The following is a 24,000-nucleotide window of genomic DNA, read 5'->3' as shown; positions in this document are numbered from 1 at the left end:
TCCATCAGGAGCAGCAGAAACAGGTGGAGGACCCGGGCAGAGAGGTGAAGAAGGTGAGGAAGGCCAGGAATCGCAGACAGGAGTGGAATATGATGGCATATGATAAGGAGTTCCGCCCAGATACACGACTCACCCCCTCACCCTACCACGGAATGTCCTCAGAGGGATCATTATCACCTGATAACAGGTAGGTTCATTTAATTCATCAATCAGTCAATAAATCAATCAGTCAATCAATCAGTCAGTCAGTCTATTAGTCAATCAATCAGAATGTTTTAAATGGCTCATTTGGCCAGACTATGGTATTGTAACTGACCCTGTATATAGTATGGTATTGAACTGACCCTGTATATAGTATGGTATTAACTGACCCTGTATATAGTATGGTATTGATCTAACCCTGTATATAGTATGGTATTGTAACTGACCCTGTATATAGTATGGTATTATAACTGACCCTGTATATAGTATGGTATTGTAACTGACCCTGTATATAGTATGGTATTGTAACTGACCCTGTATATAGTATGGTATTGTAACTGACCCTGTATATAGTATGGTATTGTAACTGACCCTGTATATAGTATGGTATTGTAACTGACCCTGTATATAGTATGGTATTGAACTGACCCTGTATATAGTATAGAATTATAACTGACCCTGTATATAGTATGGTATTGAACTGATCCTGTATATAGTATGGTATTGAACTGACCCTGTATATAGTATGGTATTGTAACTGACCCTGTATATAGTATGGTATTGATCTAACCCTGTATATAGTATGGTATTAACTAACCCTGTATATAGTATGGTATTGTAACTGACCCTGTATATAGTATGGTATTATAACTGACCCTGTATATAGTATGGTATTGATCTAACCCTGTATATAGTATGGTATTAAACTGACCCTGTATATAGTATGGTATTGTAACTGACCCTGTATATAGTATGGTATTAAACTGACCCTGTATATAGTATGGTATTGTAACTGATCCTGTATATAGTATGGTATTGAACAGACCCTGTATATAGTATGGTATTGTAACTGACCCTGTATATAGTATGGTATTATAACTGACCCTGTATATAGTATGGTATTGAACAGACCCTGTATATAGTATGGTATTGTAACTGACCCTGTATATAGTATGGTATTGTAACTGACCCTGTATATAGTATGGTATTGTAACTGACCCTGTATATAGTATGGTATTGTAACTGACCCTGTATATAGTATGGTATTATAACTGATCCTGTATATAGTATGGTATTGTAACTGACCCTGTATATAGTATGGTATTGTAACTGACCCTGTATATAGTATGGTATTGTAACTGACCCTGTATATAGTATGGTATTGAACTGACCCTGTATATAGTATGGTATTGTAACTGACCCTGTATATAGTATGGTATTGTAACTGACCCTGTATATAGTATGGTATTGTAACTGACCCTGTATATAGTATGGTATTGAACTGACCCTGTATATAGTATGGTATTGTAACTGACCCTGTATATAGTATGGTATTGTAACTGACCCTGTATATAGTATGGTATTGTAACTGACCCTGTATATAGTATGGTATTGAACTGACCCTGTATATAGTATGGTATTGAACAGACCCTGTATATAGTATGGTATTGTAACTGACCCTGTATATAGTATGGTATTGTAACTGACCCTGTATATAGTATGGTATTATAACTGACCCTGTATATAGTATGGTATTGTAACTGACCCTGTATATAGTATGGTATTGATCTAACCCTGTATATAGTATGGTATTGATCTAACCCTGTATATAGTATGGTATTGATCTAACCCTGTATATAGTATGGTATTGTAACTGACCCTGTATATAGTATGGTATTGATCTAACCCTGTATATAGTATGGTATTGATCTAACCCTGTATATAGTATGGTATTGATCTAACCCTGTATATAGTATGGTATTGAACTGATCCTGTATATAGTATGGTATTGATCTAACCCTGTATATAGTATGGTATTGTAACTGACCCTGTATATAGTATGGTATTGTAACTGACCCTGTATATAGTATGGTATTGATCTAACCCTGTATATAGTATGGTATTGATCTAACCCTGTATATAGTATGGTATTGTAACTGACCCTGTATATAGTATGGTATTGTAACTGACCCTGTATATAGTATGGTATTGATCTAACCCTATATATAGTATGGTATTGATCTAACCCTGTATATAGTATGGTATTGTAACTGACCCTGTATATAGTGTGGTATTGATCTAACCCTGTATATAGTATGGTATTGAACTGACCCTGTATATAGTATGGTATTGTAACTGACCCTGTATATAGTATGGTATTGATCTAACCCTGTATATAGTATGGTATTGAACTGACCCTGTATATAGTATGGTATTGATCTAACCCTGTATATAGTATGGTATTGTAACTGACCCTGTATATAGTATGGTATTGATCTAACCCTGTATATAGTATGGTATTGAACTGACCCTGTATATAGTGTGGTATTGTAACTGACCCTGTATATAGTATGGTATTGAACTGACCCTGTATATAGTATGGTATTGAACTGACCCTGTATATAGTATGGTATTGATCTAACCCTGTATATAGTATGGTATTGATCTAACCCTGTATATAGTGTGACACTGGCTAGCCGTCCACTGACCTCTGCTGATTGGACAGACACTGGCTAGCCTTCTACTGACCTCTGCTGATTGGACAGACACTGGCTAGCCTTCTACTGACCTCTGCTGATTGGACAGACACTGGCTAGCCTTCTACTGACATCTGCTGATTGGACAGACACTGGCTAGCCATCTACTGCCCTCTGCTGGAGAGTGGAAAACACTACACGTCTTTGTAGAATTTATTTCTGATTATATCAATGAGTGTGTGTCCTTGTTAAGGATATGACAAGTTAAAGTATCTACAACCACAGAAACTAGGCAACTTTATCCCCTCCTACTCCACCCCTCACAGGTCGATGGCATGTAGGTAACTTTATCCCTTCCTACTCCACCCCTCACAGGTCGATGGCATGTAGGTAACTTTATCCCTTCCTACTCCACCCCTCACAGGTCGATGGCATGTAGGTAACTTTATCCCTTCCTACTCCACCCCTCACAGGTCGATGGCATGTAGGTAACTTTATCCCTTCCTACTCCACCCCTCACAGGTCGATGGCATGTAGGTAACTTTATCCCCTCCTACTCCACCCCTCACAGGTCGATGGCATGTAGGTAACTTTATCCCTTCCTACTCCACCCCTCACAGGTCGATGGCATGTAGGTAACTTTATCCCTTCCTACTCCACCCCTCACAGGTCGATGGCATGTAGGTAACTTTATCCCTTCCTACTCCACCCCTCACAGGTCGATGGCATGTAGGTAACTTTATCCCTTCCTACTCCACCCCTCACAGGTCGATGGCATGTAGGTAACTTTATCCCTTCCTACTCCGCCCCTCACAGGTCGATGGCATGTAGGTAACTTTATCCCTTCCTACTCCGCCCCTCACAGGTCGATGGCATGTAGGTAACTTTATCCCTTCCTACTCCGCCCCTCACAGGTCGATGGCATGTAGGTAACTTTATCCATTCCTACTCCACCCCTCACAGGTCGATGGCATGTAGGTAACTTTATCCCTTCCTACTCCACCCCTCACAGGTCGATGGCATGTAGGTAACTTTATCCCTTCCTACTCCACCCCTCACAGGTCGATGGCATGTAGGTAACTTTATCCCTTCCTACTCCACCCCTCACAGGTCGATGGCATCTAGGTAACTTTATCCCCTCCTACTCCACCTCTCCCAGGTCGATGGAATCTAGGTAACTTTATCCCCTCCTACTCCACCCCTCCCAGGTCGATGGCATGTAGGTAACTTTATCCCCTCCTACTCCGCCCCTCACAGGTCGATGGCATCAGACATGGGCGAGCATTCCTACCCTGCCAGCCCTAACCACCCCTCCCAGCCCACCTCTGCCCCCCACCCCATTGATGGTGTCCCCCACCTCACCCAAGCCCCCCAGACTCAGTCTCTGGACAGGGGAGGGTACCCCAGAGCCAACCCCCCCTCTGGGGCAGCCGCGGCAGTACGACAAATCGCATCACTGGGGCGCACCCAGCCCCCCCACCCACCCCCAGCCCACTCCGAGGGAGGGGCGCTCAATGGTCCACGTCAGCAGTCCGTCAAGGACTACAGGGCTCATGGGTAAGTCAACGACCACGTACGGCAGGCTACTAGGTATTGTGTCAATACATTAGGACCTATTCCATATCTATATATCCGTTACATTAATTAGTAGACTGATAGGTTTATTTTGTCAATCTGACTTTAACACTCAATTGCAGGCCTGCAAAGCTGTATACGTACTGTGGACAGTAAAACCTCTCAGATAAATCACGCCAACACAAATGTTTTGTTCTCAAAAAGTATATATGATGCTAACCACGTTTCCATCTACAGTTTTTATGTGAAAAAAGTAAGAATAATAACGACAGGTGTGATGGAAACGTGATCAGATCATTTGTTCATTCTACACAGTGGAGTCGTTTTGTGTCTGTAAAATTATTTACACAGGAAATGGCAGTGGAAACGCCTTATATTGAAATAATAACCATCATATCGAAGTCAAATTGGAGTCACTTAATGATATGTTGTGTTGGCCTCCCACTGTCATGATGAGAGAGAAGTGTTGTCTGATTCACTGTCATGATGAGAGAGAGGTGTTGTCCGCCCACTGTCATGATGAGAGAGAGGTGTTGTCCTCCCACTGTCATGATGAGAGAGAGGTGTTGTCTGATTCACTGTCATGATGAGAGAGAGGTGTTGTCTGATTCACTGTCATGATGAGAGAGAGGTGTTGTCTGATTCACTGTCATGATGAGAGAGAGGTGTTGTCTGATTCAGTGTCATGATGAGAGAGAGGTGTTGTCCTCCCACTGTCATGATGAGAGAGAGGTGTTGTCCTCCCACTGTCATGATGAGAGAGAGGTGTTGTCCTCCCACTGTCATGATGAGAGAGAGGTGTTGTCCTCCCACTGTCATGATGAGAGAGAGGTGTTGTCTGATTCACTGTCATGATGAGAGAGAGGTGTTGTCCTCCCACTGTCATGATGAGAGAGAGGTGTTGTCCTCCCACTGTCATGATGAGAGAGAGGTGTTGTCCTCCCACTGTCATGATGAGAGAGAGGTGTTGTCTGATTCACTGTCATGATGAGAGAGAGGTGTTGTCCTCCCACTGTCATGATGAGAGAGAGATGTTGTCCGCCCACTGTCATGATGAGAGAGAGGTGTTGTCTGATTCACTGTCATGATGAGAGAGAGGTGTTGTCTGATTCACTGTCATGATGAGAGAGAGATGTTGTCCGCCCACTGTCATGATGAGAGAGAGGTGTTGTCTGATTCACTGTCATGATGAGAGAGAGATGTTGTCCGCCCACTGCCATGATGAGAGAGAGGTGTTGTCTGATTCACTGTCATGATGAGAGAGAGGTGTTGTCCGCCCTCTGTCATGATGAGAGAGAGATGTTGTCCGCCCACTGTCATGATGAGAGAGAGGTGTTGTCTGATTCACTGTCATGATGAGAGAGAGGTGTTGTGATTCACTGTCATGATGAGAGAGAGGTGTTGTCTGATTCACTGTCATGATGAGAGAGAGGTGTTGTCCTCCCACTGTCATGATGAGAGAGAGGTGTTGTCCGCCCACTGTCATGATGAGAGAGAGGTGTTGTCTGATTCACTGTCATCATGAGAGAGAGAGAGGTGTTGTCTGATTCACTGTCATGATGAGAGAGAGATGTTGTCTGATTCACTGTCATCATGAGAGAGAGAGAGGTGTTGTCTGATTCACTGTCATGATGAGAGAGAGGTGTTGTGTGATTCACTGTCATGATGAGAGAGAGGTGTTGTGTGATTCACTGTCATGATGAGAGAGAGGTGTTGTCTGATTCACTGTCATGATGAGAGAGAGAGGTGTTGTCTGATTCACTGTCATGATGAGAGAGAGGTGTTGTCCGCCCACTGTCATGATGAGAGAGAGGTGTTGTCCTCCCACTGTCATGATGAGAGAGAGGTGTTGTCCGCCCACTGTCATGATGAGAGAGAGGTGTTGTCCTCCCTATGTCATGATGAGAGAGAGGTGTTGTCCTCCCTCTGTCATGATGAGAGAGAGGTGTTGTCCTCCCACTGTCATGATGAGAGAGAGGTGTTGTCCGCCCACTGTCATGATGAGAGAGAGGTGTTATGTGATTCACTGTCATGATGAGAGAGAGGTGTTGTCTGATTCATTGTCATGATGAGAGAGAGGTGTTGTCCTCCCACTGTCATGATGAGAGAGAGGTGTTGTCTGATTCACTGTCATGATGAGAGAGAGGTGTTGTCTGATTCATTGTCATGATGAGAGAGAGGTGTTGTCCTCCCACTGTCATGATGAGAGAGAGGTGTTGTCTGATTCACTGTCATGATGAGAGAGAGGTGTTGTCCTCCCACTGTCATGTTGAGAGAGAGGTGTTGTCTGATTAACTGTCATGTTGAGAGAGAGGTGTTGTCTGATTCACTGTCATGATGAGAGAGAGGTGTTGTCTGATTCACTGTCATGATGAGAGAGAGGTGTTGTCTGATTCACTGTCATGATGAGAGAGAGGTGTTGTCTGATTCACTGTCATGATGAGAGAGAGGTGTTGTCCTCCCACTGTCATGATGAGAGAGAGGTGTTGTCCTCCCACTGTCATGATGAGAGAGAGGTGTTGTCCTCCCACTGTCATGATGATAGAGAGGTGTTGTCCTCCCACTGTCATGATGAGAGAGAGGTGTTGTCCGCCCACTGTCATGATGAGAGAGAGGTGTTGTCCTCCCACTGTCATGATGAGAGAGAGGTGTTGTCCTCCCACTGTCATGATGAGAGAGAGGTGTTGTCCGCCCACTGTCATGATGAGAGAGAGGTGTTGTCTGATTCACTGTCATGATGAGAGAGAGATGTTGTCCGCCCACTGTCATGATGAGAGAGAGGTGTTGTCTGATTCACTGTCATGATGAGAGAGAGGTGTTGTCTGATTCACTGTCATGATGAGAGAGAGATGTTGTCCGCCCACTGTCATGATGAGAGAGAGGTGTTGTCTGATTCACTGTCATGATGAGAGAGAGATGTTGTCCGCCCACTGTCATGATGAGAGAGAGGTGTTGTCTGATTCACTGTCATGATGAGAGAGAGGTGTTGTCCGCCCTCTGTCATGATGAGAGAGAGATGTTGTCCGCCCACTGTCATGATGAGAGAGAGGTGTTGTCTGATTCACTGTCATGATGAGAGAGAGGTGTTGTGATTCACTGTCATGATGAGAGAGAGGTGTTGTCTGATTCACTGTCATGATGAGAGAGAGGTGTTGTCCTCCCACTGTCATGATGAGAGAGAGGTGTTGTCCGCCCACTGTCATGATGAGAGAGAGGTGTTGTCTGATTCACTGTCATCATGAGAGAGAGAGAGGTGTTGTCTGATTCACTGTCATGATGAGAGAGAGATGTTGTCTGATTCACTGTCATCATGAGAGAGAGAGAGGTGTTGTCTGATTCACTGTCATGATGAGAGAGAGGTGTTGTGTGATTCACTGTCATGATGAGAGAGAGGTGTTGTGTGATTCACTGTCATGATGAGAGAGAGGTGTTGTCTGATTCACTGTCATGATGAGAGAGAGAGGTGTTGTCCTCCCACTGTCATGATGAGAGAGAGGTGTTGTCCGCCCACTGTCATGATGAGAGAGAGGTGTTGTCCTCCCACTGTCATGATGAGAGAGAGGTGTTGTCCGCCCACTGTCATGATGAGAGAGAGGTGTTGTCCTCCCTATGTCATGATGAGAGAGAGGTGTTGTCCTCCCTCTGTCATGATGAGAGAGAGGTGTTGTCCTCCCACTGTCATGATGAGAGAGAGGTGTTGTCCGCCCACTGTCATGATGAGAGAGAGGTGTTATGTGATTCACTGTCATGATGAGAGAGAGGTGTTGTCTGATTCATTGTCATGATGAGAGAGAGGTGTTGTCCTCCCACTGTCATGATGAGAGAGAGGTGTTGTCTGATTCACTGTCATGATGAGAGAGAGGTGTTGTCCTCCCACTGTCATGTTGAGAGAGAGGTGTTGTCTGATTAACTGTCATGTTGAGAGAGAGGTGTTGTCTGATTCACTGTCATGATGAGAGAGAGGTGTTGTCTGATTCACTGTCATGATGAGAGAGAGGTGTTGTCTGATTCACTGTCATGATGAGAGAGAGGTGTTGTCTGATTCACTGTCATGATGAGAGAGAGGTGTTGTCTGATTCACTGTCATGATGAGAGAGAGGTGTTGTCCGCCCACTGTCATGATGAGAGAGAGGTGTTGTCTGATTCACTGTCATGATGAGAGAGAGGTGTTGTCCTCCCACTGTCATGATGAGAGAGAGGTGTTGTCTGATTCACTGTCATGATGAGAGAGAGGTGTTGTCTGATTCACTGTCATGATGAGAGAGAGATGTTGTCTGATTCACTGTCATGATGAGAGAGAGGTGTTGTCCGCCCACTGTCATGATGAGAGAGAGGTGTTGTCCTCCCACTGTCATGATGAGAGAGAGGTGTTGTCTGATTCACTGTCATGATGAGAGAGAGGTGTTGTCTGATTCACTGTCATGATGAGAGAGAGGTGTTGTCTGATTCACTGTCATGATGAGAGAGAGGTGTTGTCTGATTCACTGTCATGACGAGAGAGAGGTGTTGTCCGCCCACTGTCATGATGAGAGAGAGGTGTTGTCCTCCCACTGTCATGATGAGAGAGAGGTGTTGTCCGCCCACTGTCATGATGAGAGAGAGGTGTTGTCTGATTCACTGTCATGATGAGAGAGAGGTGTTGTGATTCACTGTCATGATGAGAGAGAGGTGTTGTCTGATTCACTGTCATGATGATAGAGAGGTGTTGTGATTCACTGTCATGATGAGAGAGAGGTGTTGTCTGATTCACTGTCATGATGAGAGAGAGGTGTTGTGATTCACTGTCATGATGAGAGAGAGGTGTTGTCCGCCCACTGTCATGATGAGAGAGAGGTGTTGTCCTCCCTATGTCATGATGAGAGAGAGGTGTTGTCCTCCCACTGTCATGATGAGAGAGAGGTGTTGTCCGCCCACTGTCATGATGAGAGAGAGGTGTTGTCTGATTCACTGTCATGATGAGAGAGAGGTGTTGTCTGATTCACTGTCATGATGAGAGAGAGGTGTTGTCTGATTCACTGTCATGATGAGAGAGAGGTGTTGTCTGATTCACTGTCATGATGAGAGAGAGGTGTTGTCTGATTCACTGTCATGATGAGAGAGAGGTGTTGTCCGCCCACTGTCATGATGAGAGAGAGGTGTTGTCCTCCCACTGTCATGATGAGAGAGAGGTGTTGTCCGCCCACTGTCATGATGAGAGAGAGGTGTTGTCTGATTCACTGTCATGATGAGAGAGAGGTGTTGTCCGCCCACTGTCATGATGAGAGAGAGGTGTTGTCCTCCCACTGTCATGATGAGAGAGAGGTGTTGTCTGATTCACTGTCATGATGAGAGAGAGGTGTTGTCTGATTCACTGTCATGATGAGAGAGATGTGTTGTCCTCCCACTGTCATGATGAGAGAGAGGTGTTGTGTGATTCACTGTCATGATGAGAGAGAGGTGTTGTCTGATTAACTGTCATGATGAGAGAGAGATGTTGTCTGATTCACTGTCATAATGAGAGAGAGGTGTTGTCTGATTCACTGTCATGATGAGAGAGAGGTGTTGTCCTCCCACTGTCATGATGAGAGAGAGGTGTTGTCTGATTCACTGTCATGATGAGAGAGAGGTGTTGTCTGATTCACTGTCATGATGAGAGAGAGGTGTTGTCTGCTTCACTGTCATGATGAGAGAGAGGTGTTGTGATTCACTGTCATGATGAGAGAGAGGTGTTGTCCGCCCACTGTCATGATGAGAGAGAGGTGTTGTCTGATTCACTGTCATGATGAGAGAGAGAGGTGTTGTCCTCCCACTGTCATGATGAGAGAGAGGTGTTGTCTGATTCACTGTCATGATGAGAGAGAGGTGTTGTCTGATTCACTGTCATGATGAGAGAGAGAGGTGTTGTCAGCCCACTGTCATGATGAGAGAGAGGTGTTGTCTGATTCATTGTCATGATGAGAGAGAGAGGTGTTGTCCTCCCACTGTCATGATGAGAGAGAGGTGTTGTCTGATTCACTGTCATGATGAGAGAGAGGTGTTGTCCTCCCACTGTCATGATGAGAGAGAGGTGTTGTCTGCTTCACTGTCATGATGAGAGAGAGGTGTTGTGATTCACTGTCATGATGAGAGAGAGGTGTTGTCCGCCCACTGTCATGATGAGAGAGAGGTGTTGTCTGATTCACTGTCATGATGAGAGAGAGATGTTGTCCGCCCACTGTCATGATGAGAGAGAGGTGTTGTCTGATTCACTGTCATGATGAGAGAGAGATGTTGTCCGCCCACTGTCATGATGAGAGAGAGGTGTTGTCTGATTCACTGTCATGATGAGAGAGAGGTGTTGTCCGCCCTCTGTCATGATGAGAGAGAGATGTTGTCCGCCCACTGTCATGATGAGAGAGAGGTGTTGTCTGATTCACTGTCATGATGAGAGAGAGGTGTTGTGATTCACTGTCATGATGAGAGAGAGGTGTTGTCTGATTCACTGTCATGATGAGAGAGAGGTATTGTCCTCCCACTGTCATGATGAGAGAGAGGTGTTGTCCTCCCACTGTCATGATGAGAGAGAGGTGTTGTCCGCCCACTGTCATGATGAGAGAGAGGTGTTGTCTGATTCACTGTCATGATGAGAGAGAGGTGTTGTCTGATTCACTGTCATGATGAGAGAGAGGTGTTGTCTGATTCACTGTCATGATGAGAGAGAGGTGTTGTCTGATTCACTGTCATGATGAGAGAGAGAGGTGTTGTCTGATTCACTGTCATGATGAGAGAGAGGTGTTGTCCTCCCACTGTCATGATGAGAGAGAGGTGTTGTCTGATTCACTGTCATGATGAGAGAGAGGTGTTGTCCTCCCACTGTCATGTTGAGAGAGAGGTGTTGTCTGATTAACTGTCATGTTGAGAGAGAGGTGTTGTCTGATTCACTGTCATGATGAGAGAGAGGTGTTGTCTGATTCACTGTCATGATGAGAGAGAGGTGTTGTCTGATTCACTGTCATGATGAGAGAGAGGTGTTGTCTGATTCACTGTCATGATGAGAGAGAGGTGTTGTCCTCCCACTGTCATGATGAGAGAGAGGTGTTGTCTGATTCACTGTCATGATGAGAGAGAGGTGTTGTCTGATTCACTGTCATGATGAGAGAGAGGTGTTGTCCGCCCACTGTCATGATGAGAGAGAGGTGTTGTCCTCCCTCTGTCATGATGAGAGAGAGGTGTTGTCCTCCCACTGTCATGATGAGAGAGAGGTGTTGTCCGACCACTGTCATGATGAGAGAGTGGTGTTGTCTGATTCACTGTCATGATGAGAGAGAGGTGTTGTCTGATTCACTGTCATGATGAGGGAGAGGTGTTGTGATTCACTGTCATGATGAGAGAGAGGTGTTGTCTGATTCACTGTCATGATGAGAGAGAGGTGTTGTGATTCACTGTCATGATGAGAGAGAGGTGTTGTCTGATTCACTGTCATGATGAGAGAGAGGTGTTGTCTGATTCACTGTCATGATGATAGAGAGGTGTTGTCTGATTCACTGTCATGATGAGAGAGAGGTGTTGTGATTCACTGTCATGATGAGAGAGAGGTGTTGTCTGATTCACTGTCATGATGAGAGAGAGGTGTTGTCTGATTCACTGTCATGATGATAGAGAGGTGTTGTGATTCACTGTCATGATGAGAGAGAGGTGTTGTCTGATTCACTGTCATGATGAGAGAGAGGTGTTGTGATTCACTGTCATGATGAGAGAGAGGTGTTGTCTGATTCACTGTCATGATGAGAGAGAGGTGTTGTCCTCCCACTGTCATGATGAGAGAGAGGTGTTGTCCGCCCACTGTCATGATGAGAGAGAGGTGTTGTCTGATTCACTGTCATCATGAGAGAGAGAGAGGTGTTGTCTGATTCACTGTCATGATGAGAGAGAGATGTTGTCTGCCCACTGTCATGATGAGAGAGAGGTGTTGTCCTCCCTATGTCATGATGAGAGAGAGGTGTTGTCCTCCCACTGTCATGATGAGAGAGAGGTGTTGTCCGCCCACTGTCATGATGAGAGAGAGGTGTTGTCCTCCCTATGTCATGATGAGAGAGAGGTGTTGTCCTCCCACTGTCATGATGAGAGAGAGGTGTTGTCCGCCCACTGTCATGATGAGAGAGAGGTGTTGTCCTCCCTATGTCATGATGAGAGAGAGGTGTTGTCCTCCCACTGTCATGATGAGAGAGAGGTGTTGTCCGCCCACTGTCATGATGAGAGAGAGGTGTTGTCTGATTCACTGTCATGATGAGAGAGAGGTGTTGTCTGATTCACTGTCATGATGAGAGAGAGGTGTTGTCTGATTCACTGTCATGATGAGAGAGAGGTGTTGTCTGATTCACTGTCATGATGAGAGAGAGGTGTTGTCTGATTCACTGTCATGATGAGAGAGAGGTGTTGTCCGCCCACTGTCATGATGAGAGAGAGGTGTTGTCCTCCCACTGTCATGATGAGAGAGAGGTGTTGTCCGCCCACTGTCATGATGAGAGAGAGGTGTTGTCTGATTCACTGTCATGATGAGAGAGAGGTGTTGTCCTCCCACTGTCATGATGAGAGAGAGGTGTTGTCTGATTCACTGTCATGATGAGAGAGAGGTGTTGTCTGATTCATTGTCATGATGAGAGAGAGAGGTGTTGTCCTCCCACTGTCATGTTGAGAGAGAGGTGTTGTCTGATTCACTGTCATGATGAGAGAGAGGTGTTGTCCTCCCACTGTCATGATGAGAGAGAGGTGTTGTGTGATTCACTGTCATGATGAGAGAGAGGTGTTGTCTGATTCACTGTCATGATGAGAGAGAGGTGTTGTCTGATTCACTGTCATGATGAGAGAGAGGTGTTGTCTGATTCACTGTCATGATGAGAGGTGTTGTCCGCCCACTGTCATGATGAGAGAGAGGTGTTGTCTGATTCACTGTCATGATGAGAGAGTTGTTGTCTGATTCACTGTCATGATGAGAGGTGTTGTCCACCCACTGTCATGATGAGAGAGAGGTGTTGTCCTCCCGCTGTCATGATGAGAGAGAGGTGTTGTCCGCCCACTGTCATGATGAGAGAGAGGTGTTGTCCGCCCACTGTCATGATGAGAGAGAGGTGTTGTCCGCCCACTGTCATGATGAGAGAGAGGTGTTATGTGATTCACTGTCATGTTGAGAAAGAGGTGTTGTCTGATTCACTGTCATGATGAGAGAGAGGTGTTGTCCGCCCACTGTCATGATGAGAGAGAGGTGTTGTCTGATTCACTGATGAGAGAGAGGTGTTGTCTGATTCACTGTCATGATGAGAGAGAGGTGTTGTCCGCCCACTGTCATGATGAGAGAGAGGTGTTGTCCGCCCACTGTCATGATGAGAGAGAGGTGTTATGTGATTCACTGTCATGTTGAGAAAGAGGTGTTGTCTGATTCACTGTCATGATGAGAGAGAGGTGTTGTCCTCCCTATGTCATGATGAGAGAGAGGTGTTGTCCTCCCACTGTCATGATGAGAGAGAGGTGTTGTCCGCCCACTGTCATGATGAGAGAGAGGTGTTGTCCTCCCTATGTCATGATGAGAGAGAGGTGTTGTCCTCCCACTGTCATGATGAGAGAGAGGTGTTGTCCGCCCACTGTCATGATGAGAGAGAGGTGTTGTCTGATTCACTGTCATGATGAGAGAGAGGTGTTGTCTGATTCACTGTCATGATGAGAGAGAGGTGTTGTCTGATTCACTGTCATGATGAGAGAGAGGTGTTGTCTGATTCACTGTCATGATGAGAGAGAGGTGTTGTCTGATTCACTGTCATGATGAGAGAGAGGTGTTGTCCGCCCACTGTCATGATGAGAGAGAGGTGTTGTCCGCCCACTGTCATGATGAGAGAGAGGTGTTGTCCGCCCACTGTCATGATGAGAGAGAGGTGTTGTCTGATTCACTGTCATGATGAGAGAGAGGTGTTGTCCTCCCACTGTCATGATGAGAGAGAGGTGTTGTCTGATTCACTGTCATGATGAGAGAGAGGTGTTGTCTGATTCATTGTCATGATGAGAGAGAGAGGTGTTGTCCTCCCACTGTCATGTTGAGAGAGAGGTGTTGTCTGATTCACTGTCATGATGAGAGAGAGGTGTTGTCCTCCCACTGTCATGATGAGAGAGAGGTGTTGTGTGATTCACTGTCATGATGAGAGAGAGGTGTTGTCTGATTCACTGTCATGATGAGAGAGAGGTGTTGTCTGATTCACTGTCATGATGAGAGAGAGGTGTTGTCTGATTCACTGTCATGATGAGAGGTGTTGTCCGCCCACTGTCATGATGAGAGAGAGGTGTTGTCTGATTCACTGTCATGATGAGAGAGTTGTTGTCTGATTCACTGTCATGATGAGAGGTGTTGTCCACCCACTGTCATGATGAGAGAGAGGTGTTGTCCTCCCGCTGTCATGATGAGAGAGAGGTGTTGTCCGCCCACTGTCATGATGAGAGAGAGGTGTTGTCCGCCCACTGTCATGATGAGAGAGAGGTGTTGTCCGCCCACTGTCATGATGAGAGAGAGGTGTTATGTGATTCACTGTCATGTTGAGAAAGAGGTGTTGTCTGATTCACTGTCATGATGAGAGAGAGGTGTTGTCCGCCCACTGTCATGATGAGAGAGAGGTGTTGTCTGATTCACTGATGAGAGAGAGGTGTTGTCTGATTCACTGTCATGATGAGAGAGAGGTGTTGTCCTCCCACTGTCATGATGAGAGAGAGGTGTTGTCTGATTCACTGTCATGATGAGAGAGAGGTGTTGTCTGATTCACTGTCATGATGAGAGAGAGAGGTGTTGTCCTCCCACTGTCATGATGAGAGAGAGGTGTTGTCGGCCCACTGTCATGATGAGAGAGAGGTGTTGTCTGATTCACTGTCATGATGAGAGAGAGGTGTTGTCTGATTCAGTGTCATGATGAGAGAGAGGTGTTGTCCTCCCACTGTCATGATGAGAGAGAGGTGTTGTCCGCCCACTGTCATGATGAGAGAGAGGTGTTGTCTGATTCACTGTCATGATGAGAGAGAGGTGTTGTCCTCCTACTGTCATGATGAGAGAGAGGTGTTGTCTGATTCACTGTCATGATGAGAGAGAGGTGTTGTCTGATTCACTGTCATGATGAGAGAGAGGTGTTGTCTGATTCACTGTCATGATGAGAGAGAGGTGTTGTCCGCCCACTGTCATGATGAGAGAGAGGTGTTGTCCGCCCACTGTCATGATGAGAGAGAGGTGTTGTCCTCCCACTGTCATGATGAGAGAGAGGTGTTGTGTGATTCACTGTCATGATGAGAGAGAGGTGTTGTCTGATTCACTGTCATGATGCGAGAGAGGTGTTGTCTGATTCACTGTCATGATGAGAGAGAGGTGTTGTCTGATTCACTGTCATGATGAGAGGTGTTGTCCGCCCACTGTCATGATGAGAGAGAGGTGTTGTCTGATTCACTGTCATGATGAGAGAGAGGTGTTGTCTGATTCACTGTCATGATGAGAGAGAGGTGTTGTCTGATTCACTGTCATGATGAGAGAGAGGTGTTGTGATTCACTGTCATGATGAGAGAGAGGTGTCTTCTGATTCACTGTCATGATGAGAGAGAGGTGTTGTCCTCCCACTGTCATGATGAGAGAGAGGTGTTGTCCGCCCACTGTCATGATGAGAGAGAGGTGTTGTCCGCCGACTGTCATGATGAGAGAGAGGTGTTTTCTGATTCACTGTCATCATGAGAGAGAGAGAGGTGTTGTCTGATTCACTGTCATGATGAGAGAGAGGTGTTGTCCGCCCATTGTCATGATGAGAGAGAGGTGTTGTCCTCCCTATGTCATGATGAGAGAGAGGTGTTGTCCTCCCTCTGTCATGATGAGAGAGAGGTGTTGTCCTCCCACTGTCATGATGAGAGAGAGGTGTTGTCCGCCCACTGTCATGATGAGAGAGAGGTGTTGTCTGATTCACTGTCATGATGAGAGAGAGGTGTTGTCTGATTCACTGTCATGATGAGAGAGAGGTGTTGTCTGATTCACTGTCATGATGAGAGAGAGGTGTTGTCCGCCCACTGTCATGATGAGAGAGAGGTGTTGTCCTCCCACTGTCATGATGAGAGAGAGGTGTTGTCCGCCCACTGTCATGATGAGAGAGAGGTGTTGTCTGATTCACTGTCATGATGAGAGAGAGGTGTTGTCCTCCCACTGTCATGATGAGAGAGAGGTGTTGTCTGATTCACTGTCATGATGAGAGAGAGGTGTTGTCTGATTCACTGTCATGATGAGAGAGAGGTGTTGTCTGATTCACTGTCATGATGAGAGAGAGGTGTTGTCCGCCCACTGTCATGATGAGAGAGAGGTGTTGTCCGCCCACTGTCATGATGAGAGAGAGGTGTTGTCCGCCCACTGTCATGATGAGAGAGAGGTGTTGTCTGATTCACTGTCATGATGAGAGAGAGATGTTGTCTGCCCACTGTCATGATGAGAGAGAGGTGTTGTCTGATTCACTGTCATGATGAGAGAGAGGTGTTGTCTGATTCACTGTCATGATGAGAGAGAGATGTTGTCTGATTCACTGTCATGATGAGAGAGAGGTGTTGTCTGATTCACTGTCATGATGAGAGAGAGGTGTTGTCTGATTCAGTGTCATGATGAGAGAGAGGTGTTGTCTGATTCACTGTCATGATGAGAGAGAGGTGTTGTCTGATTCACTGTCATGTTGAGAGAGAGGTGTTGTGTGATTCACTGTCATGATGAGAGAGAGGTGTTGTCTGATTCACTGTCATGATGAGAGAGAGGTGTTGTCTGATTCACTGTCATGATGCGAGAGAGGTGTTGTCTGATTCACTGTCATGATGAGAGAGGTGTTGTCTGATTCACTGTCATGATGAGAGGTGTTGTCCGCCCACTGTCATGATGAGAGAGAGGTGTTGTCTGATTCACTGTCATGATGAGAGAGAGGTGTTGTCTGATTCACTGTCATGATGAGAGAGAGGTGTTGTCTGATTCACTGTCATGATGAGAGAGAGGTGTTGTGATTCACTGTCATGATGAGAGAGAGGTGTCTTCTGATTCACTGTCATGATGAGAGAGAGGTGTTGTCCTCCCACTGTCATGATGAGAGAGAGGTGTTGTCCGCCGACTGTCATGATGAGAGAGAGGTGTTTTCTGATTCACTGTCATCATGAGAGAGAGAGGTGTTGTCTGATTCACTGTCATGATGAGAGAGAGGTGTTGTCCGCCCATTGTCATGATGAGAGAGAGGTGTTGTCCTCCCTATGTCATGATGAGAGAGAGGTGTTGTCCTCCCTCTGTCATGATGAGAGAGAGGTGTTGTCCTCCCACTGTCATGATGAGAGAGAGGTGTTGTCCGCCCACTGTCATGATGAGAGAGAGGTGTTGTCCTCCCACTGTCATGATGAGAGAGAGGTGTTGTCCGCCCACTGTCATGATGAGAGAGAGGTGTTGTCTGATTCACTGTCATGATGAGAGAGAGGTGTTGTCCTCCCACTGTCATGATGAGAGAGAGGTGTTGTCTGATTCACTGTCATGATGAGAGAGAGGTGTTGTCTGATTCACTGTCATGATGAGAGAGAGGTGTTGTCTGATTCACTGTCATGATGAGAGAGAGGTGTTGTCCGCCCACTGTCATGATGAGAGAGAGGTGTTGTCCGCCCACTGTCATGATGAGAGAGAGGTGTTGTCCTCCCACTGTCATGATGAGAGAGAGGTGTTGTCTGATTCACTGTCATGATGAGAGAGAGGTGTTGTCCTCCCACTGTCATGTTGAGAGAGAGGTGTTGTCTGATTCACTGTCATGATGAGAGAGAGGTGTTGTCTGATTCACTGTCATGATGAGAGAGAGGTGTTGTCTGATTCACTGTCATGATGAGAGAGAGGTGTTGTCTGATTCACTGTCATGATGAGAGAGAGGTGTTGTCTGATTCACTGTCATGATGAGAGAGAGGTGTTGTCTGATTAACTGTCATGATGAGAGAGAGGTGTTGTCCTCCCACTGTCATGTTGAGAGAGAGGTGTTGTGTGATTCACTGTCATGATGAGAGAGAGGTGTTGTCTGATTCACTGTCATGATGAGAGAGAGGTGTTGTCTGATTCACTGTCATGATGAGAGAGAGGTGTTGTCTGATTCACTGTCATGATGAGAGGTGTTGTCTGCCCACTGTCATGATGAGAGAGAGGTGTTGTCTGATTCACTGTCATGATGAGAGAGAGGTGTTGTCTGATTCACTGTCATGATGAGAGGTGTTGTCCGCCCACTGTCATGATGAGAGAGAGGTGTTGTCCTCCCGCTGTCATGATGAGAGAGAGGTGTTGTCCGCCCACTGTCATGATGAGAGAGAGGTGTTGTCCGCCCACTGTCATGATGAGAGAGAGGTGTTGTCCGCCCACTGTCATGATGAGAGAGAGGTGTTATGTGATTCACTGTCATGTTGAGAAAGAGGTGTTGTCTGATTCACTGTCATGATGAGAGAGAGGTGTTGTCCGCCCACTGTCAAGATGAGAGAGAGGTGTTGTCCGCCCACTGTCATGATGAGAGAGAGGTGTTATGTGATTCACTGTCATGATGAGAGAGAGGTGTTGTCTGATTCACTGTCATGATGAGAGAGAGGTGTTGTCTGATTCACTGTCATGATGAGAGAGAGGTGTTGTCTGATTCACTGTCATGATGAGAGAGAGGTGTTGTCCTCCCACTGTCATCTTGAGAGAGGTGTTGTGATTCACTGTCATGATGAGAGAGAGGTGTTGTCTGATTCACTGTCATGATGAGAGAGAGGTGTTGTCCTCCCACTGTCATGATGAGAGAGAGGTGTTGTCCTCCCACTGTCATGATGAGAGAGAGGTGTTGTCTGATTCACTGTCATGATGAGAGAGAGGTGTTGTCCTCCCACTGTCATCTTGAGAGAGGTGTTGTGATTCACTGTCATGATGAGAGAGAGGTGTTATCTGATTCACTGTCATGATGAGAGAGAGGTGTTGTCTGATTCACTGTCATGATGAGAGAGAGGTGTTGTCTGATTCACTGTCATGATGAGAGAGAGGTGTTGTCTGATTCACTGTCATGATGAGAGAGAGGTGTTGTCCTCCCACTGTCATGATGAGAGAGGTGTTGTCTGATTCACTGATGAGAGAGAGGTGTTGTCTGATTCACTGTCATGATGAGAGAGAGGTGTTGTCTGATTCACTGTCATGATGAGAGAGAGGTGTTGTCCTCCCACTGTCATGATGAGAGAGAGGTGTTGTCCTCCCACTGTCATGATGAGAGAGAGGTGTTGTCTGATTCACTGTCATGATGAGAGAGAGGTGTTGTCTGATTCAGTGTCATGATGAGAGAGAGGTGTTGTCCTCCCACTGTCATGATGAGAGAGAGGTGTTGTCCGCCCACTGTCATGATGAGAGAGAGGTGTTGTCTGATTCACTGTCATGATGAGAGAGAGGTGTTGTCCTCCCACTGTCATGATGAGAGAGAGGTGTTGTCTGATTCACTGTCATGATGAGAGAGAGGTGTTGTCTGATTCACTGTCATGATGAGAGAGAGGTGTTGTCTGATTCACTGTCATGATGAGAGAGAGGTGTTGTCCGCCCACTGTCATGATGAGAGAGAGGTGTTGTCCGCCCACTGTCATGATGAGAGAGAGGTGTTGTCCTCCCACTGTCATGATGAGAGAGAGGTGTTGTCTGATTCACTGTCATGATGAGAGAGAGGTGTTGTCTGATTCATTGTCATGATGAGAGAGAGAGGTGTTGTCCTCCCACTGTCATGATGAGAGAGAGGTGTTGTCCTCCCACTGTCATGATGAGAGAGAGGTGTTGTGTGATTCACTGTCATGATGAGAGAGAGGTGTTGTCTGATTCACTGTCATGATGAGAGAGAGGTGTTGTGATTCACTGTCATGATGAGAGAGAGGTGTTGTCCGCCCACTGTCATGATGAGAGAGAGGTGTTGTCCTCCCACTGTCATGTTGAGAGAGAGGTGTTGTGTGATTCACTGTCATGATGAGAGAGAGGTGTTGTCTGATTCACTGTCATGATGAGAGAGAGGTGTTGTCTGATTCACTGTCATGATGAGAGAGAGGTGTTGTCTGATTCACTGTCATGATGAGAGGTGTTGTCCGCCCACTGTCATGATGAGAGAGAGGTGTTGTCTGATTCACTGTCATGATGAGATAGTTGTTGTCTGATTCACTGTCATGATGAGAGGTGTTGTCCGCCCACTGTCATGATGAGAGAGAGGTGTTGTCCGCCCACTGTCATGATGAGAGAGAGGTGTTGTCCGCCCACTGTCATGATGAGAGAGAGGTGTTGTCCGCCCACTGTCATGATGAGAGAGAGGTGTTATGTGATTCACTGTCATGTTGAGAAAGAGGTGTTGTCTGATTCACTGTCATGATGAGAGAGAGGTGTTGTCCGCCCACTGTCATGATGAGAGAGAGGTGTTGTCCGCCCACTGTCATGATGAGAGAGAGGTGTTATGTGATTCACTGTCATGATGAGAGAGAGGTGTTGTCTGATTCACTGTCATGATGAGAGAGAGGTGTTGTGATTCACTGTCATGATGAGAGAGAGGTGTTATCTGATTCACTGTCATGATGAGAGAGAGGTGTTGTCTGATTCACTGTCATGATGAGAGAGAGGTGTTGTCTGATTCACTGTCATGATGAGAGAGAGGTGTTGTCTGATTCACTGTCATGATGAGAGAGAGGTGTTGTCCTCCCACTGTCATGATGAGAGAGAGGTGTTGTCCTCCCACTGTCATGATGAGAGAGAGGTGTTGTCCTCCCACTGTCATGATGAGAGAGAGGTGTTGTCCTCCCACTGTCATGATGAGAGAGAGGTGTTGTCCTCCCACTGTCATGATGAGAGAGAGGTGTTGTCTGATTCACTGTCATGATGAGAGAGAGGTGTTGTCTGATTCACTGTCATGATGAGAGAGAGGTGTTGTCTGATTCACTGTCATGATGAGAGAGAGGTGTTGTCTGATTCACTGTCATGATGAGAGAGAGGTGTTGTCCTCCCACTGTCATGATGAGAGAGAGGTGTTGTCTGATTCAGTGTCATGATGAGAGAGAGGTGTTGTCTGATTCACTGTCATGATGAGAGAGAGGTGTTGTCCTCCCACTGTCATGATGAGAGAGAGGTGTTGTCTGATTCAGTGTCATGATGAGAGAGAGGTGTTGTCTGATTCACTGTCATGATGAGAGAGAGGTGTTGTCTGATTCACTGTCATGATGAGAGAGAGGTGTTGTCTGATTCACTGTCATGATGAGAGAGAGGTGTTGTCCTCCCACTGTCATGATGAGAGAGAGGTGTTGTCTGATTCACTGTCATGATGAGAGAGAGGTGTTGTCTGATTCACTGTCATGATGAGAGAGAGGTGTTGTCTGATTCACTGTCATGATGAGAGAGAGGTGTTGTCTGATTCACTGTCATGATGAGAGAGAGGTGTTGTCTGATTCACTGTCATGATGAGAGAGAGGTGTTGTCCGCCCACTGTCATGATGAGAGAGAGGTGTTGTCTGATTCACTGTCATGATGAGAGAGAGGTGTTGTCTGATTCACTGTCATGATGAGAGAGAGGTGTTGTCTGATTCACTGTCATGATGAGAGAGAGGTGTTGTCTGATTCACTGTCATGATGAGAGAGAGGTGTTGTCTGATTCACTGTCATGATGAGAGAGAGGTGTTGTCTGATTCACTGTCATGATGAGAGAGAGGTGTTGTCTGATTCACTGTCATGATGAGAGAGAGGTGTTGTCTGATTCACTGTCATGATGAGAGAGAGGTGTTGTCTGATTCACTGTCATGATGAGAGAGAGGTGTTATCTGATTCACTGTCATGATGAGAGAGAGGTGTTGTCTGATTCACTGTCATGATGAGAGAGAGGTGTTGTCTGATTCACTGTCATGATGAGAGAGAGGTGTTGTCTGATTCACTGTCATGATGAGAGAGAGGTGTTGTCCTCCCACTGTCATGATGAGAGAGAGGTGTTGTCTGATTCACTGATGAGAGAGAGGTGTTGTCTGATTCACTGTCATGATGAGAGAGAGGTGTTGTCCTCCCACTGTCATGATGAGAGGTGTTGTCTGATTCACTGTCATGATGAGAGAGAGGTGTTGTCCTCCCACTGTCATGATGAGAGAGAGGTGTTGTCCTCCCACTGTCATGATGAGAGAGAGGTGTTGTCCTCCCACTGTCATGATGAGAGAGAGGTGTTGTCTGATTCACTGTCATGATGAGAGAGAGGTGTTGTCCTCCCACTGTCATGATGAGAGAGAGGTGTTGTCTGATTCACTGTCATGATGAGAGAGAGGTGTTGTCCTCCCACTGTCATGATGAGAGAGAGGTGTTGTCTGATTCACTGTCATGATGAGAGAGAGGTGTTGTCTGATTCACTGTCATGATGAGAGAGAGGTGTTGTCTGATTCAGTGTCATGATGAGAGAGAGGTGTTGTCTGATTCACTGTCATGATGAGAGAGAGGTGTTGTCTGATTCACTGTCATGATGAGAGAGAGGTGTTGTCTGATTCACTGTCATGATGAGAGAGAGGTGTTGTCCGCCCACTGTCATGATGAGAGAGAGGTGTTGTCTGATTCACTGTCATGATGAGAGAGAGGTGTTGTCTGATTCACTGTCATGATGAGAGAGAGGTGTTGTCTGATTCAGTGTCATGATGAGAGAGAGGTGTTGTCTGATTCACTGTCATGATGAGAGAGAGGTGTTGTCCTCCCACTGTCATGATGAGAGAGAGGTGTTGTCTGATTCACTGTCATGTTGAGAGAGAGGTGTTGTCTGATTCACTGTCATGATGAGAGAGAGGTGTTGTCTGATTCAGTGTCATGATGAGAGAGAGGTGTTGTCTGATTCACTGTCATGATGAGAGAGAGGTGTTGTCCTCCCACTGTCATGATGAGAGAGAGGTGTTGTCTGATTCACTGTCATGATGAGAGAGAGGTGTTGTCTGATTCACTGTCATGATGAGAGAGAGGTGTTGTCTGATTCACTGTCATGATGAGAGAGAGGTGTTGTCTGATTCACTGTCATGATGAGAGAGAGGTGTTGTCTGATTCACTGTCATGATGAGAGAGAGGTGTTGTCCGCCCACTGTCATGATGAGAGAGAGGTGTTGTCTGATTCACTGTCATGATGAGAGAGAGGTGTTGTCTGATTCACTGTCATGATGAGAGAGAGGTGTTGTCTGATTCACTGTCATGATGAGAGAGAGGTGTTGTCTGATTCACTGTCATGATGAGAGAGAGGTGTTGTCTGATTCACTGTCATGATGAGAGAGAGGTGTTGTCTGATTCACTGTCATGATGAGAGAGAGGTGTTGTCTGATTCACTGTCATGATGAGAGAGAGGTGTTGTCTGATTCCCTGTCATGATGAGAGAGAGGTGTTGTCCTCCCACTGTCATGATGAGAGAGAGGTGTTGTCTGATTCAGTGTCATGATGAGAGAGAGGTGTTGTCTGATTCAGTGTCATGATGAGAGAGAGGTGTTGTCTGATTCACTGTCATGATGAGAGAGAGGTGTTGTCTGATTCACTGTCATGATGAGAGAGAGGTGTTGTCGGATTCAGTGTCATGATGAGAGAGAGGTGTTGTCTGATTCACTGTCATGATGAGAGAGAGGTGTTGTCTGATTCACTGTCATGATGAGAGAGAGGTGTTGTCTGATTCACTGTCATGATGAGAGAGAGGTGTTGTCTGATTCACTGTCATGATGAGAGAGAGGTGTGGTCCTCCCACTGTCATGATGAGAGAGAGGT

General features: G+C 46.1%; 1 protein-coding gene across 1 annotated transcript in view; it reads left to right on the top strand.

Moving 5' to 3' along the window:
- LOC106591173 (wiskott-Aldrich syndrome protein family member 3) overlaps window positions 1–24,000 on the top strand; it is a 160,780-nt gene that overhangs the window by 129,995 nt on the left and 6,785 nt on the right. Inside the window, 2 exon segments of the mRNA XM_045701584.1 lie at window positions 9–187; window positions 3,936–4,235. Of these exon segments, the coding sequence (XP_045557540.1) occupies window positions 9–187; window positions 3,936–4,235 (479 nt within the window).

The sequence above is a fragment of the Salmo salar genome, chromosome ssa18 (assembly GCF_905237065.1).
Source record: "Salmo salar chromosome ssa18, Ssal_v3.1, whole genome shotgun sequence".
NCBI classification, from domain to species: Eukaryota; Metazoa; Chordata; class Actinopteri; order Salmoniformes; family Salmonidae; genus Salmo; species Salmo salar.
The sequence above is the reverse complement of the archived record's forward strand: the minus strand, read 5'-3'. Positions and strand labels throughout refer to the sequence as shown.